Source organism: Thamnophis elegans, chromosome 11, assembly GCF_009769535.1.
Source record: "Thamnophis elegans isolate rThaEle1 chromosome 11, rThaEle1.pri, whole genome shotgun sequence".
NCBI lineage: Eukaryota > Metazoa > Chordata > Lepidosauria > Squamata > Colubridae > Thamnophis > Thamnophis elegans.
Window position 1 is genome coordinate 40,343,047 of NC_045551.1, and position 26,373 is coordinate 40,369,419.

At 36.4% G+C, this 26,373-nt stretch overlaps 1 protein-coding gene across 2 annotated transcripts in view; it reads left to right on the forward strand.

Annotated features, from left to right (window-relative positions):
- The first annotated feature begins 440 nt into the window (after positions 1 to 440).
- Positions 441 to 26,373, forward strand: part of ANKRD10 (ankyrin repeat domain 10) — a 31,577-nt gene continuing 5,644 nt past the window's right edge. Inside the window, exons 1-4 of one of the 2 annotated variants that reach the window (XM_032226788.1) lie at positions 441 to 809; positions 8,889 to 9,041; positions 12,205 to 12,296; positions 25,307 to 25,530. In XM_032226788.1, the coding sequence (XP_032082679.1) occupies positions 609 to 809; positions 8,889 to 9,041; positions 12,205 to 12,296; positions 25,307 to 25,530 (670 nt within the window). In that variant the 5' untranslated portion in view covers positions 441 to 608. The remainder of the gene's footprint in view (positions 810 to 8,888; positions 9,042 to 12,204; positions 12,297 to 25,306; positions 25,531 to 26,373) is intronic. The other variant, XM_032226787.1, reaches the window with a different exon arrangement.

A 26,373-nucleotide genomic window follows, 5' to 3' on the forward strand; every position in this document is an offset into this window, starting at 1 on the left:
CAGATTGCACAGGCAATCTTTCTGGCCCAGATATTGAGGCAATAATAATGTATCCAACCATCAATTTACTGAGTACATCGACAGGATCCGAGGTGCAACGATTAGGAAGACTCTTTAAACAGCAGCCAGACCAACCTCTGCTGATCTCCTGTATTTTGCAGCCCAGAAGGTGAAGCCCCACCTAAAAAGAAAGAAGGCGCTCGAATTTCCAGCCACTTTCCTTTAGCCAGGTTGCAGTCCCAGTTGCGAAGGTGATTATGATTCATGCTTGTCTTATGAGAGCGAGGAGGTTGTTTTAAAGCCGGAATTAGGGATATGAAAGCTAGGCAGTCGGGCGCAGCTGTCGTTATAGCTTGAATGCCACCCCCGCTTCCTCCCACCGAGTCGCGCTCGGAATTCAGGCCCAGTGCAAATCCCGCCTCTTGCCGGGGCGGGGTTCCTGCAAGCCCGCCTCGGTTTCTTTGTGTTCGGCTGTTGGGGCGGTGTGGAAGGGGCGAGGGTTTCCTTAGCTCCGCTGCCGAGGGTGGTTTCTTCCACAGTCTGAAAGCCCCAGCTGCCTGGTGCCAGCCGTGCCTTGATTCTTCGCCTGCACGTTGCCTGAGATCGCCATGTCGCTGGGATCCAGCCCGGACGCGGGTTTCTCCAGTGAGGAGCTGCTCGCTCTCCGCTTTCCGTTGCACCGCGCCTGCCGCGACGGAGACTTGCCCGCCTTGTGCGCCCTGCTCCAGTGCGCGCCCCGGGAAAGTCTAGCAGCCGAGGACTCCTTCTACGGGTGGACGCCCATCCACTGGGCCGCGCATTTCGGAAAGGTGAGAGAGCCCGCCCGGGTCGGGTTCCCAAGTAATCCGGCGTGCAGGATGGTTCGGGGGCAAAAGGGAGCTTGCGGTTTCCTCCGAGGCTTGGCGAGAGCAGCGGGGGCGGCAGCGCGCTGCCGCCGCCGCCATCTTAAAGGGTTTCTCCCGCCTTACTCGCCCCGGTGTGGTCGATGGAGAAACGGGCGAGTAGAGCCGCCATACTATGCACGCATCTTTGCCCGAGATCTGTTTGTAATTTGGGTCGGCAACTACCAACGGCCGGAGGGAATAAAAGCATCTCATTATCCAGGTGCAAAAGTGCACTCTCGGAACAAGACAGCAGATCCAGTGGGGAAGGGGACCGTTGGCGCTGCTGGGCGCACGTTGCAAACGCCCTCATCTCCCCCCCCTTTAATATACCTGTATTCGGATTGAATAAAGATCATAGGGAGGCTCACTTTTCACGAGAGGGTTATTTTGGGAGGAACGTCGCAGAAACTAACGAGGCGGAATTCAAGGCGGAATGAGGAATTAATCACCGTACCTATGAGTTTGGTTTTTTTTTCCTGACGGTTTCTTTACGCTTAAGACGTTAAGCAGCACCCAGGTCCTGCCCTTTTTCTTAACTTTCTATATTTTGAAGAGAGCAACATACAAATATAAATATTGCCCATATGGGTTGCCTCATTTGATACTCTCCCGTAGGGCGCATTCCCACATGGCCTGCTTGTTAAGTGTTATGCCTTTCATCTCTTCAGATTTTCCTCTCCAGACAGTGATTATCTTTGGTACCTGTACAGTATGCCCATTGTTTGTAAAAGTTGTTTCTGCTGTTAGGTCTCAAAAGATACATATAGCTTTCGGTATACATTTGATTGTGGAAGCTCCTTGACTGACAAATATAAATCAATGAATAATTCTAAAGTAGAAGGTGTCACCACTTAATATCAGGACAAGATTATCTGTGGTTCCTAGTCTTCACATTGTCTCCTTTTCCCAGTCTTTTCTTGGCTGAAAAGTGACATCCCCGTTTGCTATATATTGAGATATGGGGAACATACCCCACTAAAATTCTGATTCCAATAACCTGGGTGAAACTTTTGAATCAATTTTTGAATCAAGGTACCTCAGGTTGGCTAATTTAGAATTCAAAACCTTGGACCCATGACTCGCATGGAATTAAAATTTGGCAAATTTCATAGAACATTTCATGACATACAAAACTAATTTGGTACATACAAAATGTCATAAACCTTTTCTTGTGCTCATGTTTGACCGTGCTATACAATTTGACATTTAATTATTTTCAAAGCAGATACATCTCTAAATGCACCCCAACTTTTCCAGTGAAGGCATTGCATTAGCTCTGTCATTGTTGAAGACATTGAGGAATCTGACAAGGAAATGCCTTTGAAATGACCCAGCTCTGCAGAGATTGTCTAGTAATGGATTAAACTTTCTCTCAACAATTCTGGGCAGCTTACAAGATCAAAAAAACTATGATAAAATCAGTAAAACATTGAAAAAAGCAAAAGATAAAAATGATAAGCACAATGGAGAAAGGGGTATTCCCAAACTCCCTTCAAGAACACCCCTTGTTATATGTAGGATGAAGCCTATCATCTTCTCCGATCTCACCGTCTCCAAACTATTAATGTGACCCTTTGCTACTTGGTGACTGACTTTTGTGTTCAACAATATTTCTTGTTCCCAACCTTTGCTGACTTTCTCAAAGATATCCAATGTAAACAGGTCATAAAAGCCAAGAAGTGCTTTGAGAGTGGGACTAGAGCACTCCACCCCTCATATTGTAGTTTTCACTTTTCTTTTCAGAGGTTCCCTCATGAGATACAATGTTTACTCCTGCAGAGTAACTCAAGGATCTTTTACATGAATTGTTGATTTTGGTAGTCTTTGGAGTGTTTTGCATAAGGGCTAATGCAGCTGGATGAGGGAGATATACAGGTAGTCCTCGATTTAAAGCAGTTCATTTAGTGATCATTCATAGTTACAATGGCACTGAAAAAAATGATTTACGACTGTTTTTTCATATGATAGTTGCAGCATCCCCATGGACACATGATCAAAATTCAGTTATTTGACAATTGGTTCATATTTATGATTGTGGCAGAGTCCCGGGGTCACATCCTTTTGCAACCTCCTGACAAGCAAAGTCAATGTGGAAGCCAGATGCATTAACAGCCTTGTTACTAAATAACTGTTGCAAGAAAGGTTATAATATGGGGCAAAACTCACTTAACAACAGAAATTTTGGGCTCTATTGTGATCCTAAGTTGAGGACTACCTGTAAAGCAACTTCTGGTGATACTGCTGAGTTATGCGTAAGAGAGCAGATTTGGAAATGGGGAGTAACTAAGATCTCCCATTTTAGGCACAAAGCCAGCTGGGTGATTTGGAGCCATTTATTCTCTCCCAGCTCTAGGAAGAAGCCAAGAGGAAACTATTTCTGAAAATCTTGCCAGAAAAATATTGCAGGGATTTTTCCACAGGCAGTTGCTAGAAGTCATAATTGAACTTTAGTTTCCTTTCCTGGAATCAGATGTACTGAATTTTATTTTACATTCAGAACTATAGCCAGCCCATATTTCTTGTTATTTGCCCAAAGGAATAAAATATTCATTTGCTCTATACAAGATAGTTTTTTTAACCTATAGGTGAGTTGGAAAAGCCAGTGCTGAAGGAGGTTGAGAATGTTCCAGAAGCACTTATTCTTCATCCCTGCATGTCTCAATGTTTGTTCTTGGTAGGGCACCAAGTATTGGGTGAAGATTACCGTATATACTCGAGTATAGGCCGACCCGAATATAAGCCGAGGCACCTAATTTTACCACAAAAAACTGGAAAAGTTATTGACTCGAGTATAAGCCTAGGGTGGGAAATGCAGCAGCTACCGGTAAATTTCAAAAATAAAAATAGATACCAATAATGTTTTTGAATATTTATTTCAAAGAAAAACAGTAAACTAGCAGTGTATTCAATGAAATACTTCACTCACCTCATGATGCTGATGTCCCGCTGTGATGATAATGTCCCGTGCAGCCGCGGGAGCGATGTCCCGCCTCCTATGACACACGGCACAGTGATTCCTAACATTGGATCACTGTACCAGAGGAGGTGGGACATCGCTATGTGGCTGCTTGCCATAACAAGGAGGAGGTGGGACATCGTTGCAGAGCGGCAGGAGGGGGAGGAAGGGGAATCGTAAGACAGCCCTGCATTACATTAGAACATGAGGAGGGGGGATGGTGCGGTGCGCGCTGCGCGGCAAACTGACACAGAGGGAGGGGAAACTCACAGGGGCACTGGGCCATTCACGAGTGTCACCCAGCGGCATGGCCCCGCCCCTTTTTCTCCTCCATTTCAGGCAAATTTTTCACTGACTCGAGTATAAGCCGAGGCGGCTTTTTTCAGCCCAAAAAGTGGGCTGAAAAACTAGGCTTATACTCGAGTATATACAGTACTTTGAGTTACCATTAATGAACTTTTACATATCTATTAATAGTTCATTATATTTTAATTATATTTTTGTTCTTTATCCTAAATGCATAACAAAGACAGTTTTATTTCAAAATGTGATTACCTGAAGCTCTAAATTGACTTACATTTCATTAAATATTTAAAAATTATAGATTTATAAATGCACTCAGCTCTATAATTTCTTTTTATTTACTGTCCAATTTGTTCAAATACAGTTCTGCTATGATATTTTTTTTAAGATCATTGTTCCTACGTACAATCTGAAGATGCATTATTAGTAACTTTGATAAAATTAAGGAAGTCTTTGATCAGTAACATTTTTTTAAGAAATCCATTTCATCAAACAATAGAATGCAATGTTTAATTGATTTAACAATATTGTCTATTTATTTTAAATAAATTCTTTAGTCTAATCACTTTTGCGTGTTGAATAAATAGGCTTGAATAAATCATGACAACAATTTGCTGAATTTAAATTTTGTCTCTCTGCGTGTGTATTTGAATATGGGGAAATATATATCCCCAAATTAGTTCATAGTTTCTTTAATGCTTGTGATGTTTCCTTATTTGTTGTTTCTGTAGACTTGCCTCAAATCCAAAATCCTAGGACAGGAATGGGCAATTTTTGGATGGCAAACTATCATACTTGAATCATACTTTGAAGGTTGTAGACCAGTGAAGGGTATCAAAGATGTGAATGGGGCTCAGTGTTTAACAAATTTCATTTTTTAACATGAGGCTTGCCTGCTTATTCTGTGATTTTCATTTATTTCCTATCTTTTCCTATATTCTCTCAAATTTTTCCATTGTCCTTTTTCAGAATCATGCTCGAAGAGAGTTATAAAAAAGGGCTTAGATGATTTGTTCTCAGCCAGTATCAGGATATAAGCTATACCGTATCCTGTATTTTTAGCCACTGTGACCTGAACTTTCTTTTAAACAGCTTTAATTGGTAAGAGTATTATTTCAGAGATATGTGTTTAATAGACCCGATAATGTGAAGTGCAGGAAATAAACATTTTCTTATACATACAGAAGATACCATTCTAAATTTCTTTTCCCAAAATCAGTTTATTAAAAGCAGGCTTTCAAAGAATTATATTTTAAACATTCAAGAATTGGATGCAGAACTACACATTTAAATTAAGATTGGTTAATCTTTAAACACCTTATATTAAATGCACAAAATCATTTTGTAGAAAGATTGAATGGGGAAATGAGATGGCTAATTCTTGAGTTTTCTGTTCCTTGTGCATGTATTTTGTTGGCTGTTGTCAGATTCCTATGGGATTATGTAGGAATCATAGTTGGCTCTATAGACAAAAGAGGAAATGCAAATCCTAGGTGTTGGTCTAAGTTTGGTTGACCATTTGGACTACTCTGAGATGATGTATTGTCTGAAATGCCCCTAGGAGATTTTGCAATACAGTGAGCTCTGTGTCTTCTGCTAAATGGTCTTGAGTTAATCCTATTGTGTCCTGAAAGATCATGTCCTGTTCTTAATCCAATCACTCTGAAGATGAAGCTCTTTTGTTTTGTAGATAGCTGGGCCAATCTTTCTTAATGGGCACAAAATATCTGCTAGGGGCTATTAAAAGACTTGGGGACTGTTTTATGTCTCTAAAAAACATGTTTTTTCCATTTCTTCTAATCTGCCCTTTTAAAATATTCTCCAAAATATTTCATTCTTGCGGGGGGGGGGTCCCACAATTCAAAGATTCATCTCTTTGGATTAAGCAGGTATGGAAGGTAGTTTCCAAGTTTTCCTGATGGACAGAAAAAGAAAAAAGGTTATGTTGATAACTACTATATTTTTCGGAGTATAAGACGCACCAGAGTATAAGATGCACCAAGGTTTTGAAGAGGCAAATTTATAAAAAAAGCAGGTAGGTATATAGAGGGAGAGAAAGAGAGAGAAATACAGTAGGTAGAGTAGATAGGGGAAGAGAGAGAGAGAGAAATACAGTAGGTAGGTAAGGAGAGAGTAGGTAGGTAGGTAGATGTTTCCAGGTATATTTATCCATGTGCTGGAGAAGGAAATCGCTGACAATGTGCAGCACCTAAGACTTTGTTTCTGCTGGCACAGTACTTGATCGATGTAATTCTCATCCATCAGTTAAAGAACTTTCCAAAGGGGGGGGGAGGTTTTTGCACTCTGCAAACCTCCCAAAAATGGCCCGTTTTTTGTTTAAAAAAGGCATGAATAGCCTTGGAGGGGCTTTCAGAGACCGGGGGCGGGGGGGGCGGGAACGAGCAAAAAACAGCCCGTTTTTTGTCAAAAAAAATTTGCATGCATAGCCTTATAGTGGGTTATAGAGTGCTCCTGGGGGCTGGGAGGGGCTTTTGCTGAGCGGTTTTTGCTCATTTCTGCCCTCCGCAGCCCCCAGGAGCTCTCTGAAAGCCTCTATAAGGGTATGCACGGCCATTTAGGTGAGGGGGCAGGGCTTCAGGAGCCAAAAATGCTGTATTCAATGTATACGACGCACCCAGATTTTCAACCTCTTTTTTGAGGAGAAAAGTGCGTTTTATACTCTGAAAAATACACTAGGTAAAGAGATTAGTCTCAATCTTAACAGTGCATCTTGGATTACTCATCTCTCCAGCCTTGAAGTTGAATTCAGTTCATATCTTTGTCTTAGTAGAATCTATATTAATTAGCATCTCGGGCAAAGTTATTTTAGGAAATTATGATGTACAGGATTTTTTGCTTGTATAAATATAATTAACATCTGTCTAAGTGTCTTTTAAAATCATCAAAGGTCTAGTTAAAAGGAAGGTAGGCCTTGTGGTTTTTTAAAAACCAAGCATAGGTAGCCAGGTAGCATGTTCCAAATATGAGGTTTACAGAAAGAAGACTATACTCTGAACCACATTCCTTCATAATTGAGTATGTGGGAGAGGAAGTGGATGCTTAAACAAGCCATGTATATTACTGGCTGTGCAGGATCATTTTCAACATGCTGGCCCTATGATAATAGCAATAGCACTTAGACTTATATACGGCTTCATAGTCCTTTAAAGACCTCTCTTAAGTGGTTTATAGAGTCAACATATTGCCCCCAACAATTTGGGTCCTCATTTTACCAATCTCAGAAGGATGGAAGGCTGAGTCCACCTTGAGCCGGTGAGATTTGAACTGCAGCTAGCAGTCAGCTGAAGTAGCCTGCAGTCCTGCATTCTAACCACTGCACTCCCACATAATTCAGTAGCACACCAGGTAGATCTTTGTAGATAATAATCAGATCTAAAATGTGTTCAGAAGTTTGACAGACAGTGTGGTGACTGTAAAATAGGTATTATTCTACAGTAATAGTACAGGCCTGTGTTTCTGTAAGAACCACATCTCAGGAAGTTATCTAATACTAGTCAACATCAAAAACCATGATGGACATTTGTCAGATTGATTTCTTAGATAAATACAATTAAGAAAGTGTTTTTAAAATATTTCCTTACCACAATCTGGGCTGGGTTGCCTGTTTTTACATCAAAGAACAGCTCCTTTCCCAACAGCTTTCTTCTGATTCCTATATGGAGTCCGCCATCCAGTAGCTTTTACATTCATGTACAGTTTCTGTGGCCTTTTCAAAAGCTTGTTAAGAGCATGCTGGGTTTAGTCCAGTTGCATGTTCATGAGAATATGGGTCACCAAAATCTCCTGATTCAGGTGGTCATAATTGTTGTGCCAGAAGCTGGGCCAAGGTCCCTCAGGCCATGGACTTCATTTCAGATGGGAGCTACAAGTCCAGGAGCATTCTTGAATCACAAGCTTGTTCCTTTGGGGGTTATAATCCTGTCTAACCATGTTAGAGGTTACCAGAGTGAAAATGCCAGTTGCTTTAGAATTCAGATGTTCTTTCCAGTTAAGTCTTAGAAGTGCAAAATATGTTAATTTTTAAGATGTGGGAGAGACCTAGAAAAGAAAATAATGGGTATAAGAGGGAATTGTATTCTGGTGTTGACATAGCTGCTTAAAGGGTCTTCCTTTGTAATGTACAATAAGAAGTTTATGTAGGGTCTTATTAGCTTCCATATGACAGTGGGCATTACCAAAATGTCCACAGATAATGACCTCCAGGATTATCATAGCTTTGATCAATCAAGATTTTAGAAAGACACAGTAGATAATCATATTCATGTATTATGCTTTTGATTACAATGGCCAGTATGTCACAAGTGTCAGGAAAATCCAGTTTTATCTCAAATATGCTCACATTATTTTGTGTAAGATAAAATCTATAAACTCTAGAACATCTAGGAAGCCAAAGCTGTAAAAACCAGAGTTGTACTGTTGTAAAATGCCAGTTTGGTATAGTGATCATAGCATGAGGTTAGAAATTGAAGACTTGAGTTCTAATTCTCCCTTGGGTGATGTTGGGCTAGTTGTTCTCTATCTGCCCCAGGAAGGAAACAGTGGAAAACCATTTCCAGCAGTCAATCCTGACTCAAAGGGACAAAAAGAAACAGACTTGTTTTATCCAAATGTCATATAGAAAGGCTTTGTGTACAGGCGTTGGTTGTAGAATGTAACGGCTTATACTGATATGTGATATGAAGTCACTAACACGCTGAAACATCATTTTTCCCCTTCTTTTTTAGCTGGAATGTCTAATCCAGTTAGTGAGAACTGGAGCAACTGTAAATGCATGTACAACACGTTTTGCGCAAACCCCAGCCCATATTGCTGCTTTTGGAGGACATCCTCAGTGTCTCAACTGGTTAATTCAATCAGGGGCCAACATAAACAAGCAGGTATCATCATTTTTTCACATTCTAAATGCTATTTTAAAATTGTGATCTAATGCTAATTCAAGAAGTTCTATTGCTTTTGGATATAGTTCCTTTAATGCAATCGTTGTATGTTTGCAGGTTCTGAGGCATACTGGAGATTTGCGTTCTGTGCCCCTCTTTTGCATGTTCTCAGTTTTGGAACAAGACCTGCACATCTAGAATTACTGTGTTTTATAGAAGTTACTAACTATATTGAATTAGAATGTAGTATCTGTGCTGATTTAATCATTATATAGGTCAGTGAACAAAAAGGTTATTGTATTTGCGTTCTATGAAATATGAGTGGAAGCTTCTTTTAGCACAGTTCACAAGTGAAGATGCAGAACATGCAGGCATCTTCAACCATTCTCTTTACATTCTGTAGAAAAATATTTTGTTATTTTAATATATGTTTAATGTAAGTCTTCATAAAACCCTGAATATATTTGAAAAAAATAGCTAAAAACAAAACTACAGTTAGTTCAGAATAAAATTAAATCTTAAATATTGGAGCACTCTTGTAAGCAATAAAAGACTTGATTAAGTCAGTACATTTGTTTAACTAAGTCTTTTATTGCTTACAGAATTGACTTTTAAGAAAAGTCAGTTAAGTCAGTACATTGGTTTAAATGACTTTTCTTAATTTTACTGTATTTATCAAATCATTTTATGCATCTGAAATAGACAGTAGTCTGCTGCATTAAATAGAAAGATGCTTCCCTTTTAATTCCAGAGTTCTCAGATGTATCACTGAAGGTAATCATGGTATTTATGCACTGCATTTTAACCAAAGTAGGCCCTGAAACTTCTTAGAATTACAGTTTATATTAGATGGTATTTTATGTGATTTGTTAATAATTTTTTCATCTGCTGGAAGGTTCTAGGCCAGATGTGTCAAACACATGGCCTGCAGGTTAGATCCGGCCTGCGATAAGCTGTGGAGTTGGCCTACAGGGCCATCCCAGAGTCAGTAAGGGACCGGCTCCTGCTGCCCTGGGTCTACCCACACCCACCCAGTCGTCTGTGACGACCAGACCACAACCACACCGGGTTCCCCAAGGGCAAACAAATTCCTGATATGGCCTGCAATAGGATTGAGTTTGACAAATCTGTTCTAGGCAATGTCATCCAGGAAGAAGAGATAAAAAAATAAACATGGGGGATGCTGCATAAGGAAGAATGATGATCCATAGGAATAGACTCTCAGATACGTTGAAACATAGCTATAACAATATTCAGCCCTTCCTTGTGGGTATCTGAATGATCTCCAGTTCTTGGGCCCATGTAGACTGCTGCATATCTATAACGGTTTAACAGAATTATTTAATAGACTTGCTGTTGAATTACAATAAAGTTTTTGAAATCTAGCTAAAATTATAATGGAATGCAAATCCAATTAAACTGCCTAGTTTTTAAAGAGTTTTAGAGTTTTGCAGCTGGTTCTTCTTAGTTTTAACGTTACTTCAGTTGAACACAGAAGGAATGGCCTTGGCAAATCATGATGAGGCTTCAGGTCAAAGCCAAAATCCAAAAATTTTAAGGTATTATGAGATGCAATGATTTGGGAAATATATTTCAAGTGATCCAGTTAGTCGTAGACTACAGTTGGGACCAGATTTCCTGTTGTAAATTGACACACCCATGTAACTGAATCTGGTTTTATGACATTTTTTATGGTCATCATTAAGCTAATGCTATGGTCATAAGGGTAAACCTATTCTTCCAAATGGACTTTTTATTACCTGAAAGCAGTAAAAAAATAATAATCATGTTGTGGCATGTTGTGATCATTTGACCGAGGGATACTGCATTCAGTCATAAAGGTAAGCAGTTGCCAAGCATCCAAAATGTGGTACATAATTTTGTGTGTGTGACATGACTTGACATAAAAGTATTCATTCTGGCCCATGGTAAGTCAAGGACTTTCTGTAAATAGCAGTGATAAGAGATTTCAGGAGAGGAAAATAGGCTAATTGTTATTCCCTTTCACGTTGCTATCTTAACCACTAATATATGTGGCAATGAATGTGGTCCACCAGCTTAAAGATCCTAGAACATCTGTCACCCAAAACAATTCTGAATAAACATACCTATTTAGCAGGTGTTGCAGAGATTTTGTTTCCAGCTGTGTAGCTGTGATGTAGAAGGCAGAGGAGACGAATTATGGCAGATTAAATGATTTTCATTTTGTTGTTTTGATTCAATATCCATTAGTCAATTTTGAAAGTTATTATAGTTGGCATTGCATAAGGATTTTTCATGTCTTATCTGTCTTCTTAACAAACTTAACTTTCTGCATTAACTAGGACAATGATGTACTGTTGAGTTATTCTAGACTTCATGTACTAGAAGTTTTTATTTCTACATTGAGTTTATGATTTTATATTTGTCACCACATCTCACCACTCACCTAAAGACCTTGTATCCTATGTAACACATTGTAACATATAGATTGCTCTCTGTTGATTCAGATATAAATTGATTAAATTGTGCGCCTATATGCTACAAGTGCTTTGTATATCAGAATACTCTTGGGAACTTTTCTACTTCTTATTTGTTAATGATAATAATGATAATGTTGAGTTGTCTCTTGGTTAGTCAAGTCAATTGGTTCTATCTTTATGATTAATGGAAATAATCAGTGTTTCCATGTCAGTGGGACATGTCTCCTTTTCAAAGGAAACAGTTACAAGTTGGTAATTACAAAAACTATTTTCTTGATCCACAAGAATTTAACATAGGACTATTTATGAACAGTAACTGGAAGCTTCCAGTATTTTTAATATAAAAACAATACCTTTAATCAGACCTTTAAATATTAATAATTTTAGTATGTATAATTTAAACATTACTTTTATCTTTTATTTTCTATTTTTGCCTTTAAGTTTTTAGCTGCCTTCAATGTTAATTAATTAGCAAAGCAGAATAAAAATTAATGGAACATATTAGCAAATCTGGCAGTTCATCTCAATTCTGCTTGTCTTAGCAGATAATTATATGCAACTTTGTACCATAGTAAGTTAATTGTGAATGTTTCTCTTTGTTAGGTGATATTATCCAGATGACATTTCTATTATTTTTAGTCCAAGAATCCTTCATTGAAGTCATACATCATTTAAATTAATTTGCTATGTTTTTGCTACAGGATTATGTTGGTGAAACTCCTATTCACAAAGCAGCCCGATCTGGTAGTATGGAATGCATAAATGCTCTTGTGGCTAATGGAGCTCAAACAGAGTAAGTAAGGTTGGGGGATATTTTCAGTAGTTGTATGTCTAGTTAACTAACATAGAACAGTGAATTCAGGCATTAACAAAGAAATCCAGAATAATAGACAACATAGAAATTATTTCAGTTAAGACATGCTGAACTATGCAAGCGCTACATATTTATCACATCCTTTAGCTCTTGCAATGCACATTTACTCATTGAAGTAATTAGAATTCCTATGTAAGTGTGCTAAAGTGATAACTCTGTCATATAGGAAACATTTGTATAATAGTTAATACAATTAATTGCATTTTAGTTGAATAATTTTAATAGCATATAACTGTAAAAAAGACAGACCATCTAGATATTTGCCAAGATAGAATTTCAGGCATGCATGTTTAGTAGTTTTTTTGTAGTTTGTTCTTTAACTTTTTCTTTAAAGGTGTTATGCCCTGCAAAATACTCAGAAAATCTTACAGTGACAACATACTGCTTGGACAAAATGGATGCAGTGTTCACTAGAACTGTTGAGTATAAGCTATATGGCTTATAATATAAATGACATTAGCATTTTCTCTTGAAGCTAGTTATATTAAATAGTGTGTTATAATTTAATCTGAAGAATAAATTCAGTTTAGTGCAAGATAATTCATTGCTTCTTTAACCCTTTGGTTTCCATTTTAATTAATCTGCTAATATTGAAACTCAACACAGAGATACATGAATCTTCCTGTGCATCTTTTTAAAGCTAATCAACAAATGGTCTTGGTAAAAATATTTCACTTTTATTTATTGCCATAAAAATATTGCCCTTTGTTTATTTGAAACTTCCCTGTGCCTGTATACTTTAAGAATAAGACATTTATGTTTTCAAAACTGAATGCCTAAAATTTAAGCCATCATTTATTTTGAGGATATACTGTCTTAAACTAAAAGCCTTAGAACAAGAGAAATGTTACAAAGATATAAAAATTAAGTACTAAATTTATGAAGAGTAGTTATTTTACATAAAAGCAAGCAGGACATTTTGCTCAGTAGCTGTTGAATCTTTCTTAGTATAATACTAGTAGGAAACTCATTGGCTGCACCATCTTAACATATTTAACTTTTCAATGGTTTTTCCTTTTCTTTCCACTTGATTTGTTTGCTTGAAGATAAAAGGTCAGAGAGAGGCAATATCCTTCTCAAAGACTAGTTGCTGGGAAACAGATAAAGGGGATGATGCACTCGGGTTCATTTTACAAAATTGCTTTTTGAAGCATTTTGTATTGGAATATGGCCACTAGTCTTGCACACATTGTTTGCTCATTAGTAGAAACCAGAAGTAATTAATATTACTTGCCTCACATATCAGGTAATTGCAAGTCTTGTTAATAACAATTACATAACAGGCATCATAAAAGAATATTGTTGCAAGAAAAAAAGCACTAACCCTGAAAATGCAGAAGAACCTAAGTCAGGAGATTCATTTATTCATTTATTCGAATTGTACTCAAAAGATTTGATCATGGAGTTCAAAATTTGTATCTTCTGTATGCATTCCATCTAAACCAAGCAGTTTAGATTTCTTATATTGTGTGCTATATAGATAAATAATGATACCTCTTATTTACCTAGAACATCTGGTAAGCAGCTACGCTACATGGGCATTGCAAGCATGGACACATTTCAAATTAAAAATGCTTTAAAATGTGATATCTGAAAATATGTCTTTCAAAGTATTAGAATGTTCTGATTTTAGAGTTTTCAATTCTATTTCCCCATTTCAAATTTGAAATGTTTTACACACTGCTTTTCGAAACAAAAACCCACTAGACTTGGGTGACTAGTAAATTTTAATTAATAATCATGATAATAATGTAGGAGTTATATAAATGGCACTAGTGTATATCATAGAAGATTGTTAGCATTTGTCTGACTTGTTGAGAATTTTTGTTACTCTTGTGTAATTTTCCTTAAAACTTCAGAATTTGTAGTGATAACTGACGTCATAACTAATAATTGCAGGATACCATACAAGAGTTGGATTGTTCTAGCTTTCAAATTGAGATAGTAATATCCTCAAATGGAAATGACATTTTAGGCATCTATTTTGAAAACTGGAGATAGTAAGCTTATTATATTATACAAGATGGTAAGCAAACATGAGGAATAAAACACATTGACAATACAAAGTACAAATCCCATGCTTTTTAAAAATCTGGTGGTACTTACCAGAAAGCATTCAGTAAAGTCAGTAAGAATCAACAGTACAGAAATATGGCTATGCTAATTGAACCCCTGCATTCTGTTTGACCTTGACTTACTATGGAACTGGCTTTTATTTTGCTATAGAGCAAAAATGCTGGCTTTTAAAAATAAAAAAAAGTGACAACATGCATTTCCAATTCTTCATGTTATATAAATCTGGTACATTGGGATCATTGAAAAAAATGAGATAATCCATATATACTTTACCTTGAATACTTTCAAGGAACATGTATTTAAAACTAAGCTTAAAACTAAAGATACTTTTCATCTTTAGACATGAAAAATGTTGAACATATGAGCATTTGGTAACCTATAATGCTAATACAGTTCAGTATTTAAATCATTGTTACCATTTAACTGAAATGGAAGGCTCTCTATTTTTATTACCTTCCTTTATATTTTTAATTTATTCCTGTAAAAAGTATGAACTTGCAGTTCTGAAATAAAGCAAAGAAAAGTAATGTAAGTGAAAATGCTTTGTTTGCCCTAATACTTAAGTTGGAATTCAAAGTTGTTTATACTTTAATAGAAAGCAATGTTAATAAACCACAGTGGAAAATATTTTGATATGTTTGTGGTATTTCTCATTTTAGCTGGAGCATATTCTGTGACAGTATGCACAACAGACATAAACATGGTTGCTCCATTAACTTGATTCTGTATTCATGGACACGTGAAGAGGGGAAGCAGGTGGTCCCAATGTCCTCATATCAGTAAAGGTTTGAGGTGTAACTTTTTAATGTGGACAGATAATATTTATTATCCATATTAGTGAAGTTTGATGAAAATGAAAATTGCATAACAAACATTTGAGTTGTACATTTACAAGTTTTGGTGCCATGTTTTCTTTTGCCTTTTTAGCATGATAGTAATATAGTACTAAATATGAAGATACATTTCTTTTATAATGTTCTCTGCAGTATAAATACATATTCATAAACTTGTTTTTATAAAAACCTGTTATGAAACTATACAATTACATGAATGTGTAGTATTAAATGGAAAAGGGATATGTAGTTTCTTATTAACAAATACATGAAGAACAAATGCCTAGCATAGGAGTCTTTTCCTGAAGGCCATCACTCTGCTTAACAACTAATTCCCACAACATTGTCAATAATTACTAAGAATGTATTACTATTATTATTCTCTTCCTTCCTGGTATCTATCTCTCCACACTTATGACTATAAGTGATTGTATCTTTCAATTTATATTGTTTTTATTTGTTTCCTAGTACACCTTTTTATTCTTGATGAATTTATTTTATTCTCTTACGTGCACTGAGAGCATATGCATCAAAGACAAATTCCTTGTGTGTCCAATCACACTTGTCCAATAAAGAATTCTATTCTGTTCTATTAAACTTTTCCTTACAGTATCTATTCATGTTCTTGCAGCTTTTTTGCAACTTATGGTTTATAAGTATTTAGGCTGGTTTCAGAATTGCAGGACTTAAGAAGAAAGTGTTAAGGATCAGATGAATGATATTCCTTCCTTTCTGGGAGACAACTTCAATGTAGTCCATTGAATTTTAAGATTAAACAAAATTACAAGTAACACAGCTCAGTATGTTTTCTTCATTCCAGAATAATTCCAGTGTTAAACTATTGATGGAAGCCTTTGTATTAAAAAAGAAAGAAAGAAAAAACTTTGCTAGGTTAAGCAGCTTTCCTTTTTCCTCATCTTGGCAACTGGCTATTTATATTCATTCCCATATATTTCATCAGTCTTTAAAGGCAAAACAATAGTTATGCATAACATGTCAGTCAGGGGACTAACTACTACTTTCCAGCAAGGCATCCTGTAAAAATAATATGAATAAAATTTAGTATTCAAATAAGCTTCTTCAGCACTATAGTATTTATTGCTAGCAACTCTTAACCGCAAACAGTAATCATTTTTAAATATCACAACATCTTTTGATTTAAAGCCAAAAAAATTGCAATATCAATTTCCAATCATTCTACTTTTTGCAAATTTTGTTTAGAATCATATCATAGATTGCAATGAGAAGATTTGCAGAATAATTCCATCATGTATAGATCAGCAAAATTGTCCTGGTAAGCTATCCTAATGCTAGGTATCATCTTGAAAAATCATTGCTCTTCTTTGGCCTTTCCAACTTTTAAGACTATCTACTCTTTCTCTTTTTACAGTATTGTTCTTATTGATAGCATTAAAAATACAGACTTTTTGTATACTCTAAATTCTCATAAAGATATTTGCTCAGTACAAATAAAAAAATATCCTTCTTTGCTTCTGTAAGTAGAGAGAAGAAAAAATGAGAAATTAAGTCAAAGAAAAAGGGAAATGTACCTAACCAAATGAATTCTGATCTTTGCAGTACTTACTGGCCTGATTATTACCATTTGTCATCTTCCCAAGTTACGTATCTTGGTTCCCTTTTTTCCATAAACAACCCTTTTTAATCTGCAGAGCTTGGTATCAGTGATTAATTTTTGTCGCATTTTTATCAAATGTCCATAAAGGGTTTTCCAGCCTTTTATAAAAGTAGCTGTTGTTCCTTCCCTAATCAGACAAGTCAATTTAGCCATTTCACAAAGTTCTACCATCTCCACAGTGCACTTCTCCATTGTGGGTATTCCTGAATTTTTCTCTCTTTATTCAGTGCTAGCTGAATACCGTGCTCCGCTACGAAACTAGTGGATAAATTGATACTTACAGCTTGAAAATTAATGAGTAGTTATGATCGGCCTCTTCTCTTCCCCTCTCTCTCTCAGACCTGCCCCACAGAAGCCTCTCCTCTCCTATTCCCCTTCTCTTCTCTCCCTCAGGTTGGCATCACTGATCCTCTCCTATCCCCCCACAGAGGCCTCTCCTATCTTATCCCCTTCTCTTCCTCAGGCTTGTCCCATAGAGGCCTCTCCTATCTTATCCCCTTCTCAGTTTAACTGCTTAGCATCAGAGTGTTTTTAGGTGGGGTGGGGGAGTAGAATGTCTAAACTGCCAACATGTAAGCCAGATGAGTCATGCGCTGCCAACGCCCAAGCCCAAGTGGCAGTTGGAACAGAGTTCTTTTCAGGTGGGATGGGGGAGTGGAACGTCTTAACTCCTTAGCATCGGAGCGTATTAATAATAATATAAGAAATACTAATAATCTGATTTCAGAAAATCCTTTCTTAACGAGCACCTAAAAGCCAAGAGGAACATACGTGCCAAATTTCATGTTCGTAGGCTTTACGGTTCTGAATATTCTGGTCCAAAGTTGCAATAGCTTTTCATCTAACTAAAATGTTACTGTTTCTTATTTGTGGCAATTCTTTATAAAAGCTAGTCAACATATTTTCAAAAAGGATATTATATCTATTTTCCTGAATGATATTTATGAAGGAATTTTTATCTCATCTCTTTAAGTTCATTTAGTTTTACATGATGGTTCCTAACTTGGAATTGGGAGTTTAATCTGAATATGTGTATTTGGCCATTTGTTCAGTATCTCTAGTAGCAAAGATTCAAGTTCAGTTTTGGCTAAAGTAGCCTTCAGTCCAACTTCAGCTGATTCCTGCTGTGGGCAAGCCCCACTACTTTCATAGACTTATCTGTAGTTGCAGAAGTAATGGTTCTTTTTTCTACATTCCAAAATTATGTGAAAACGATTTCAATCATTAGCATTTGCTGCTAAGATCCTTCAAATCAAATTTCCCAATTTCTTCCATTCGCTTTTGGGAGGTGCTTTCTATAGGGATTATAAATGATATTCTCTTACAGATAATAGTTTAGATAATTAATCATAAATATATATATGTATGTATTCAAGCAAAAAATCATTTGCTTTTTCTGCTAGAGAATTTTTTCCCCTAAAGTGCAGATTTAAATTCTACTGGTAGTGTCAGGTGTAAAGGGACAGTGAAAACCTTTGCAAGGTTGCATCTAAAATTAGTTTTTATAATTTATATAAAAGTCTTGGGGAAAATTAAAAAGTGAATCCTTTTGAAAATACATCTAACAGCTGTTTAGCTGTTTTGTAAGTATTCATATTGTGAAGTAGAGAAGTAGACATATTGTAGTCCATTTACTTTTAAAGTAGTGAATAGGTTTAAAGGATGTTGTCAATATGAAATGAAAACATGGCACCATAATATCTGTGTACGTGCAGTTTTTCTGCAACAACTCTGGAGAAGTTTTCCCAATCTGTCTTTTAAACAGTTAAAATAATCTCAAGATCACTTTGTTGTGTTCTCTATTTTTGGATGCCAAAGGGTTAAAACTTTCAGCTTAGAGTTTCTTAGATTGGTTAATTGATTAATTGATTGATTGATTTTGTTTAGTGCCCATATGTTAGTATGTGAGGAACCTGTGGAAGAAATGCCTCAGTAGCAAGAGTTCTGCTTAATCCCATGTATTGGCTATTTTCTTAATGTAGGCATAGTTAACAATTCACTTTTATTTGCAATTTGCCAAATTTTAAAGTAACAGAAGCCATGAGTTGACGATTTGTTTCTAGTACATATCATGTTTACATTTCAGAGAACTGACAGAATTACATTGGGCTTCAGGATGAAAATCCGTGCTTGAGAGTCCGTCCTTGAGTCAGGCGCACTGTCTCATGGTTAAGGTGGTCACATGATGTTGGCTTAATTATAATGAATTATGTGCCACTGCACTTTATGTATGTTACTATAACTTTAGTCTAAATGTTGCCTGCAAAATATGTGATCCCTTATGATGTAAGTTTCCTGTTTAATGCACCATTGCCCGTTTTTTAAATCAAAGAGAAGATTCTGAAACTATAAAAACTACACATGTCAATGTTTTTACAGCTACGTAATTCGAATTGACTTGATTTTTTCAAGTAATCCTAGAAAGGGGGAGCATTCCATATAGAAACTGCTGAAACTGCCACAGGTGCTTCTCCGAAAATCTTACAGTTGTGGCATTGAATGTTCAGTATCGCTTCCTTTCTGCACACAAGGCATACTGTTGAGGTATTTGTTGCGGTGATTGGTTTTAATGCTAATCTAGGAATTCAGATAATAGAATATATAGATTTGCATGCTTTTGCTTAGCCTAATTACAGTATCTCTTTTTATAATTTATAAACTAACAATATAAGTTTGAATATTTTTAAATAAGCATATTAAGAATGGAGATTTTGTTTTCTTAAATTGTCTCTTGACATTAATGAAGAAATATTTTAAGCTGCAGGAACTCTGGCAGTTGCATAAATTATTCTTGGAGGCTAGTCTTCATATAACCTCAACATCCCCTTTTTTGACAAACATTTTAGATATGTTTTGTTCAAAGTATGTGACATTATAAGTGGATATTTTTTCAGCTGACCTGTATGAGTGAAATGAATTTTCCTTTCTCCTTCTCTAGTAAACCATTAGAGAACTACCAAAAACTCTGGCAAAATAATATTTGTTACCACATTTTTCGTCTACAACTGTCTTCAGGATACCTATGATTTATTAGATTTATATCGTGCCTTTCCTCCAGGAACTCAAGATGCATGCACTGCATTTTTCAGTTTTTTCTTCCCCACAACAATATTATGAGGTGTATTGAAGAAAGAGGGACTGGCCCAAATCCACTCAGTGAACTTCATGGCTGAGAGTGGACGTGAACTTGTATTTCCCCAATGCAGCACCTTCACCACTATAACACGTTGGCTTCGAAATTTGCAGTCATGTTCTTATAATTATAATTAGCAAAGTAGCAATTTTTCAATGTCAGAGTTACTGTTCCTAATCAAAGTAATTTGTGCTCTGCAATCTTAGTTTTAGGAAGAGAATTCATTATAGACTGTTAGAAATAGACTGGCTTCATATGCAACTTTTAATTCTTTCATTATTGAAAGGTAGCATTATTCATATATAATAAACAGCAGCTTGTTAAGAATTGAAATTGTGAGATTAACATCAAGCATCTACCTTTAAGATAAGGTTCCTAAGGATGTCTGTTGATAATTTTAATAGGAATTGGAACTGCTGATGAATCTGTTTTTAGCTGAGAGCATTGCACATTTTTATGTTCTAAATACTATATGCTTCATCACTGCCATCCTTTAATAGCTGGTTTATAATATTATAACAGTCTCAAATGAATCATGACCTTAGAATGGATGTCATGGGGACATAGCTAAGTGGAAACTCAAAACAGAAGAAGAGTGAGACCACAGATGAGAAGATCTCTTGGCAAGAATAACCATAGACATGAAGCCTCTGGGAGCAGCACATTACCAAGAGGAATGTGGATGAGGCAAACGGGGAGAAGTCGCTATCAAAGTTGCCCTTAGTACTGGAAACCAAGGTATACATGCACATGCTAAAGATCAGAAGAATAGACAATATTTTTATCATGTATCGCAGTTACCTATTCAACATTATTTGAGTAACTAGATTTTGTTCTTTTCTCCAGTTGGCCCTTTTCCTTTTGAAAAGTGCAGATTTTTCTCTTTCTTCTTCTACCTTGTTACCTACTTTTTTTTTCAAAACTTAAGAAAACCTTTTTGTAAGCTGCTGCTGTTTAGCAGTTGCTGTCAACAATAATCTGTGCTCACTTACAATAGCCTAATTTACCTGCAGTATTTTCTCTATAGCACAGGATACAGTACTGTACAGTGGTATAAATACGAGTAATTCTTTGGATTAGCAAATTATGTATTGTGCCACTTCCAAGTGGGTTGTTCAACCCCCTGAGTACTGAATTTTGATACAGATAGTCCTCAGATTTACTATCACAATTGGGACCAGAATTCCCAGGGCTAAGCAAGATGGTTGTTAAATGTGTTACACCCAATTTTACAACTTTCTTTGCCACAATTGTTAAACGAATCACTGCAATTGTTAAATGAATGATATGGTCATTAAGCAGATCTGGCTTCCTCCATTGACTTTTTTTTTATCAGAAGCCAGCTGTGAAGGTTGTTAAATAGTGATCACATGACCTGAAGCACTGCAACTGTTACAAATACATGCCAGTTGCCAAGTGCCAGAATTTTGATCATGTGACCATGGGGATATTGCAATTACTAACTGCAAGGATCTGCCATGTCACTTTTTCCAATGCTGCTGTAATTTTGAATGGTTGTAAATTGAGGACTACCTATATATACTGTTTTTCTTTAATACACTGTTCTCTTAAGCCAGTTTTAGATGAATTATTTCTATTTCTACCTAAAAACTATTTTCTGTTAAATCTGTGTCAAATGTTATAATAAGATATGTCTACTCCATATCAAAGTCCACATTTTAGAAGAAAGTTTGAACGAGAAGAATTGTTTTCAAGAATTTTTTGCCAGATTTCTTTTAACCTTTTTTTTGGGGGGGGGTGTAAAACTTAATGAACAACAACCAGTTATTCTGCTTTTAGGGCCTATTTTGTATTAATCTATCTTTTATAATAACAAGATACGATAAATGGATCGCCAGGAGGTGTGTGTATGTATATATGTACGTATGTATGTATAGATTTATATTATGATATGGATGTTTGTCTTTCCTGTCTAAGCTTATTGTTCAGATCTGAATTTGGATTGAATTAATATTTATTTGTAGTATACTAATTTCATTCACTTGTCATCTCTTCTATGGACCTTGGTATAAAAATTGCCTTCCTATTTTGCTTGCTATCAAAAACCTTTGTCATTCCCAGTTACTGTATTTAAACTATCACTTTCAAACTCTTAAATTTTCACTGTTAAGAAACTTTCTTTTCTTTACCATTAGAGATAAGGGAAATTGTATAAAAGGAAACATACTTCCTCTTTGTTGATCTTTGGCAGGGAGCTTGCTTATTCTTGAATTTCATTTTCTGAAATAAATTCCATTCTTAATACAACTTTGAAGCAATCTTATTTCTGATTCCCCATCAGATCTACTTAGGAGATCTACCCTAACTTTAGAAAGCTGGGGTTTTGTTTTTGTTTTTGGTGTTTTCAAGTTAATATTGATTCCAGGCAACTGCCTGAACAAGTCTTTGCAGTCTCCTTGGCAAGATTTCAGAAGTGATATGCCATTGCCTTCTCTTCTTAGGTCTGAGAAGGTGGCTGGCCAAGGTCTCCCAGCTGGTTTTGTTCCTAAAATGGGATTAAAATTCACCGTCTCCCAGTTTTTATCTGGTGCTTTAACCACTGCACCAAGCTGGCTCTATCTTTAGACGTTATAGGTAAAGTATATGTCTACTTCACAATCTTCTATTGCACTAATTTATTTAATTAACCCGTTTCTAAACCATTCACAACAGTGGTTATCATCTCTTTCGGAAATGGATGGTATAATGAATTCCTTTTACTCTGACTTTAAAACTTCCTATCATTCATTTGAGTGGACTCCTCTGTTTGAAAACAAAAACCATCTATCTGCTTTCTTTTCACTGGATGTACATATTTCTATCACTTCTTTTCCCACTAAGGTTTACATTGCAGTTGTTGAACTCTTACCTCATAGAAAGTGGCTCCATTCTGTTGCTCATTTTGCTGGTCATCGGTATCTTGATTTTTGCTTTGCAGTTGTTTTGAAGAACTGTGACCAGAGTAGATAGATTTCCTTTATCTAGGTGTGAAGATAGTGCAGTATTGACAGTTGCATTTTTCATTGCAGCTGCCTGCTGAATTGATAATTTTCTTTATGCAGCATCAATCCATAATTCCGCCTCAGATCAAAACCAATCTCTGACAGAAAGTAGGAATAGTTTTACTCTTTCTTATGTCAGTGGTATTTAACATTGCTCATTCTCTCAATTCTGAAAGATTTTTGATGCTATTGAAACTGTATTTATTGATGTCATCCACATGAATTGAGCTAGCATTCAAATGAGTTTTGTTTTTCTACAGATTTCATAATCCCATCTATCATGATTGGTCCATCTTGGTCTATCTGCTTCCTTCTTGAAAAGATTAATCCAGGCACTAGTATCTGCCCTATATATATGCAAAGATATACAAAGAATTCGTTCAGAGTAGTTTCTTAATATTTTGATCCACTTTTAGTATGTCTTTTAATTGTTTTAACGGTTCCACAGTCTTCCATTACAAGATACTTGCTGCTGCTATAAATAATTTTTAATGTCTATTAATAGTATGCTCTTCGGACTCCTTTGTTGTATTTCTTACCATTTCTTGAAAATTTTCGTTCTCCATTAAGCAAGAGAATTTATGAATAAATCTCCATTTTCTCTAATAGCATAATCCCTTAGGATTGCTTATTAGCTATATAGACTGATTTTAGATTTTTTTTTTAGAATTACAGTAGACATTTCCGCTGATGTTTATTATATGATGGTCTTGGTTTCCACTTACAATTACAGTAGACATTTCCGCTGATGTTTATTATATGATGGTCTTGGTTTCCACTTACATCTTCCTTCTTACAATCTCTGAGATTAGATGTGTTTGCCAGCCTGAATTTAATACGTTTGTGGGTTCTTGACCCATTCCCACTTGCATGAGATGTTAATTATTCTTATTGCATTACATCTGTAGTTCAGCTCATAGCTATATCAACCTTGCAGATTGCCACCAAAAAATTAAAGTCAATTTCATTAATAATTACAAAGATAAAGGTTGCCCTTGCACATATGTGCTAGTTGTTCTTGACTCTAGGGGGCAGTGCTCATCTTAGTTTCAAAGCTGAAGAGCCAGCACCTTCCAAGAGATCTCCATGGTCATATGGCCGGCATGACTAAATGCACAAGGCACACGGAACGCTGTTACTTTTCCACCAAAGGTGGTTCCTATTTTTCTACTTGCATTTTTACATGCTTTTGAGCTGTAGTTTGTTAGAAGCTAGGACAAATAACGGGAGCTCACTCTTTTACACGGCGCTAGGGATTCGAACCGCTGAACTGCCAACCTTTCTGATCGACAAGCTCAGCATCTTAGCATCCCTTTAATAATGACTACTTGGCTTGAAACATTCCCATCTCAGAATTCTTTCTAAATCTCTTTGCACTTTGAATTAAGCATGTATTAATACTTTATTCCAGGCATTTGCTTCTCTTATTTCGTAAATAACCCCAACAGTCTGTTTTTTCATTCTAACAATATACTGTGTTGCTTATGCTACATGATTTATCTAAGAGATATACAAGGCACAGGATTTTGTAATTGGGAAAAAAATTAACTGTTCTCTGTGCTATTCTTTGTTCTACCTATATATGCAGTATGTGTCTGTTCTGTCATGTTTTCAGCAAGTATTGAATTCTTCAGATAACTGCCTGAATAATTTCAGTTTTAAAGCTCAAAATCTTAATATATCTTGTACAATAGTGCTTCAAGGAACTGAATAATATTCTACCACTTATGATGTCACAAACTTTGATATAAGCTGCCAGCTTAGTACAAAACATAAACATTGGCAAGATATACACCTGCATACCTACTTTTTATTGTTAAGAAGAACTGCAATATTTTCGTGGTATGAGATTCTAGAATGCTGCGGACTCTTATAACAATTATTTTGAATATTTATTTACAGATAATTCCTTTTAATAAAAGAGATGATATAAGTCAGGAGTTGGATCAAATGTCTGAAGTTTATGTAAAGGTGAGATGCTTCAGGCTGCAGGCAAGACGTTTTAGCAATTTCAGGCACTTAATTAGGAATTTTTATGGCACATAATGATACTTAATTGTACTGCTTCCCAAATTTTGCTTAGAATGCAGATATGTGCTCAAAAGATTAGTGATATAATTTTAAACTGGATAGCTTAAATGCCCTTACTGGGGGAAAAGAAACGCTCATCTTCAGAATTAGTAAAATCAACAGCAGTCACCATAATATTTTTATTATGGGGTGTAATTCAATATATTTGTATTGTGCAGCTTACGAAATGCCAGTGGCCTGACAGCAGCAGATCTTGCTCATACCCAGGGCTTCCAAGAATGTGCTCAGTTGCTCTTCAACCTTCAGAACTACCCATTGAACCATTTCTATAGCAATGGCACCTTAAATGGGGTCCATCAGAATACTAGTCAAAGAGGGCCTAGTCGAAAACGATCTTTTGAAGATATGAACAATTTTGGAATGAAGAAAGCTAGAACTGAAGGTGAGACTTTGGGGATCTGTTTCACTCCAGTTGAAAAATGGGAATAGTAGGTGAGGTAATCCTTCAGTTTGGGTGAGATATCATCAATATGTGAATGACTTTCGGCTTTATATCTCTACTCCAGACCACTTGAGTGATGATGTGGATGTCTGGAGGCTGTTTGGGTTTGTATGGCTCAATGGCTACAGGTGTTTGGGTCTTCCAGAGATAAGATTCTTCCATCTCTAGTTCTGGATGGGGTGGCACTATCTCACAAATCCAGTGCAGGGGGTCCTCCTAGATCCACAACTCAGTTGTGTCCATTCCTGGAGTGGGAGTCCCTGCTCACTTTCACTTATGTCCTTGTAGCCTCCCACTTAGATTACTGTAACATGCTCTAGCATTCAGAAACTTCAGTTGCTGGAAAATGTACAGGTAATAAATGGTGCCCACTACACAGTACATGTAACAACAGTACTCTGTGAGGTCTACCGGCTGTCGGTGTGTTTCAAGGTGCTGGTTGTCATCTTTCAATCCCTACATGACTTGGAACAGGGTTTCCTGAAGGACCATCTTTTTCCATGAGTTTCTACTCATCCAACCAATTGGGCATGCTGCAGATCCAAACAGTCAGAGTGTCTACTAGCAGGAACTAGAAGACAGTCCTTTTCTGCTGTAGACCCTGCCTTATGAAATATTGTCCCCTGGAGATTACAATCCTGTTGGCTTTTTGCAAACCTTTAAAAACTTGGCTATGTATTCAGGCCTGAATGGGTTAAGCAATCATTACTTAGCTTTACTATTACTTGGTTAATCATCACAGCTGCTGTTTATACTTATTTATATTGTGGGTTTTCATGGTTT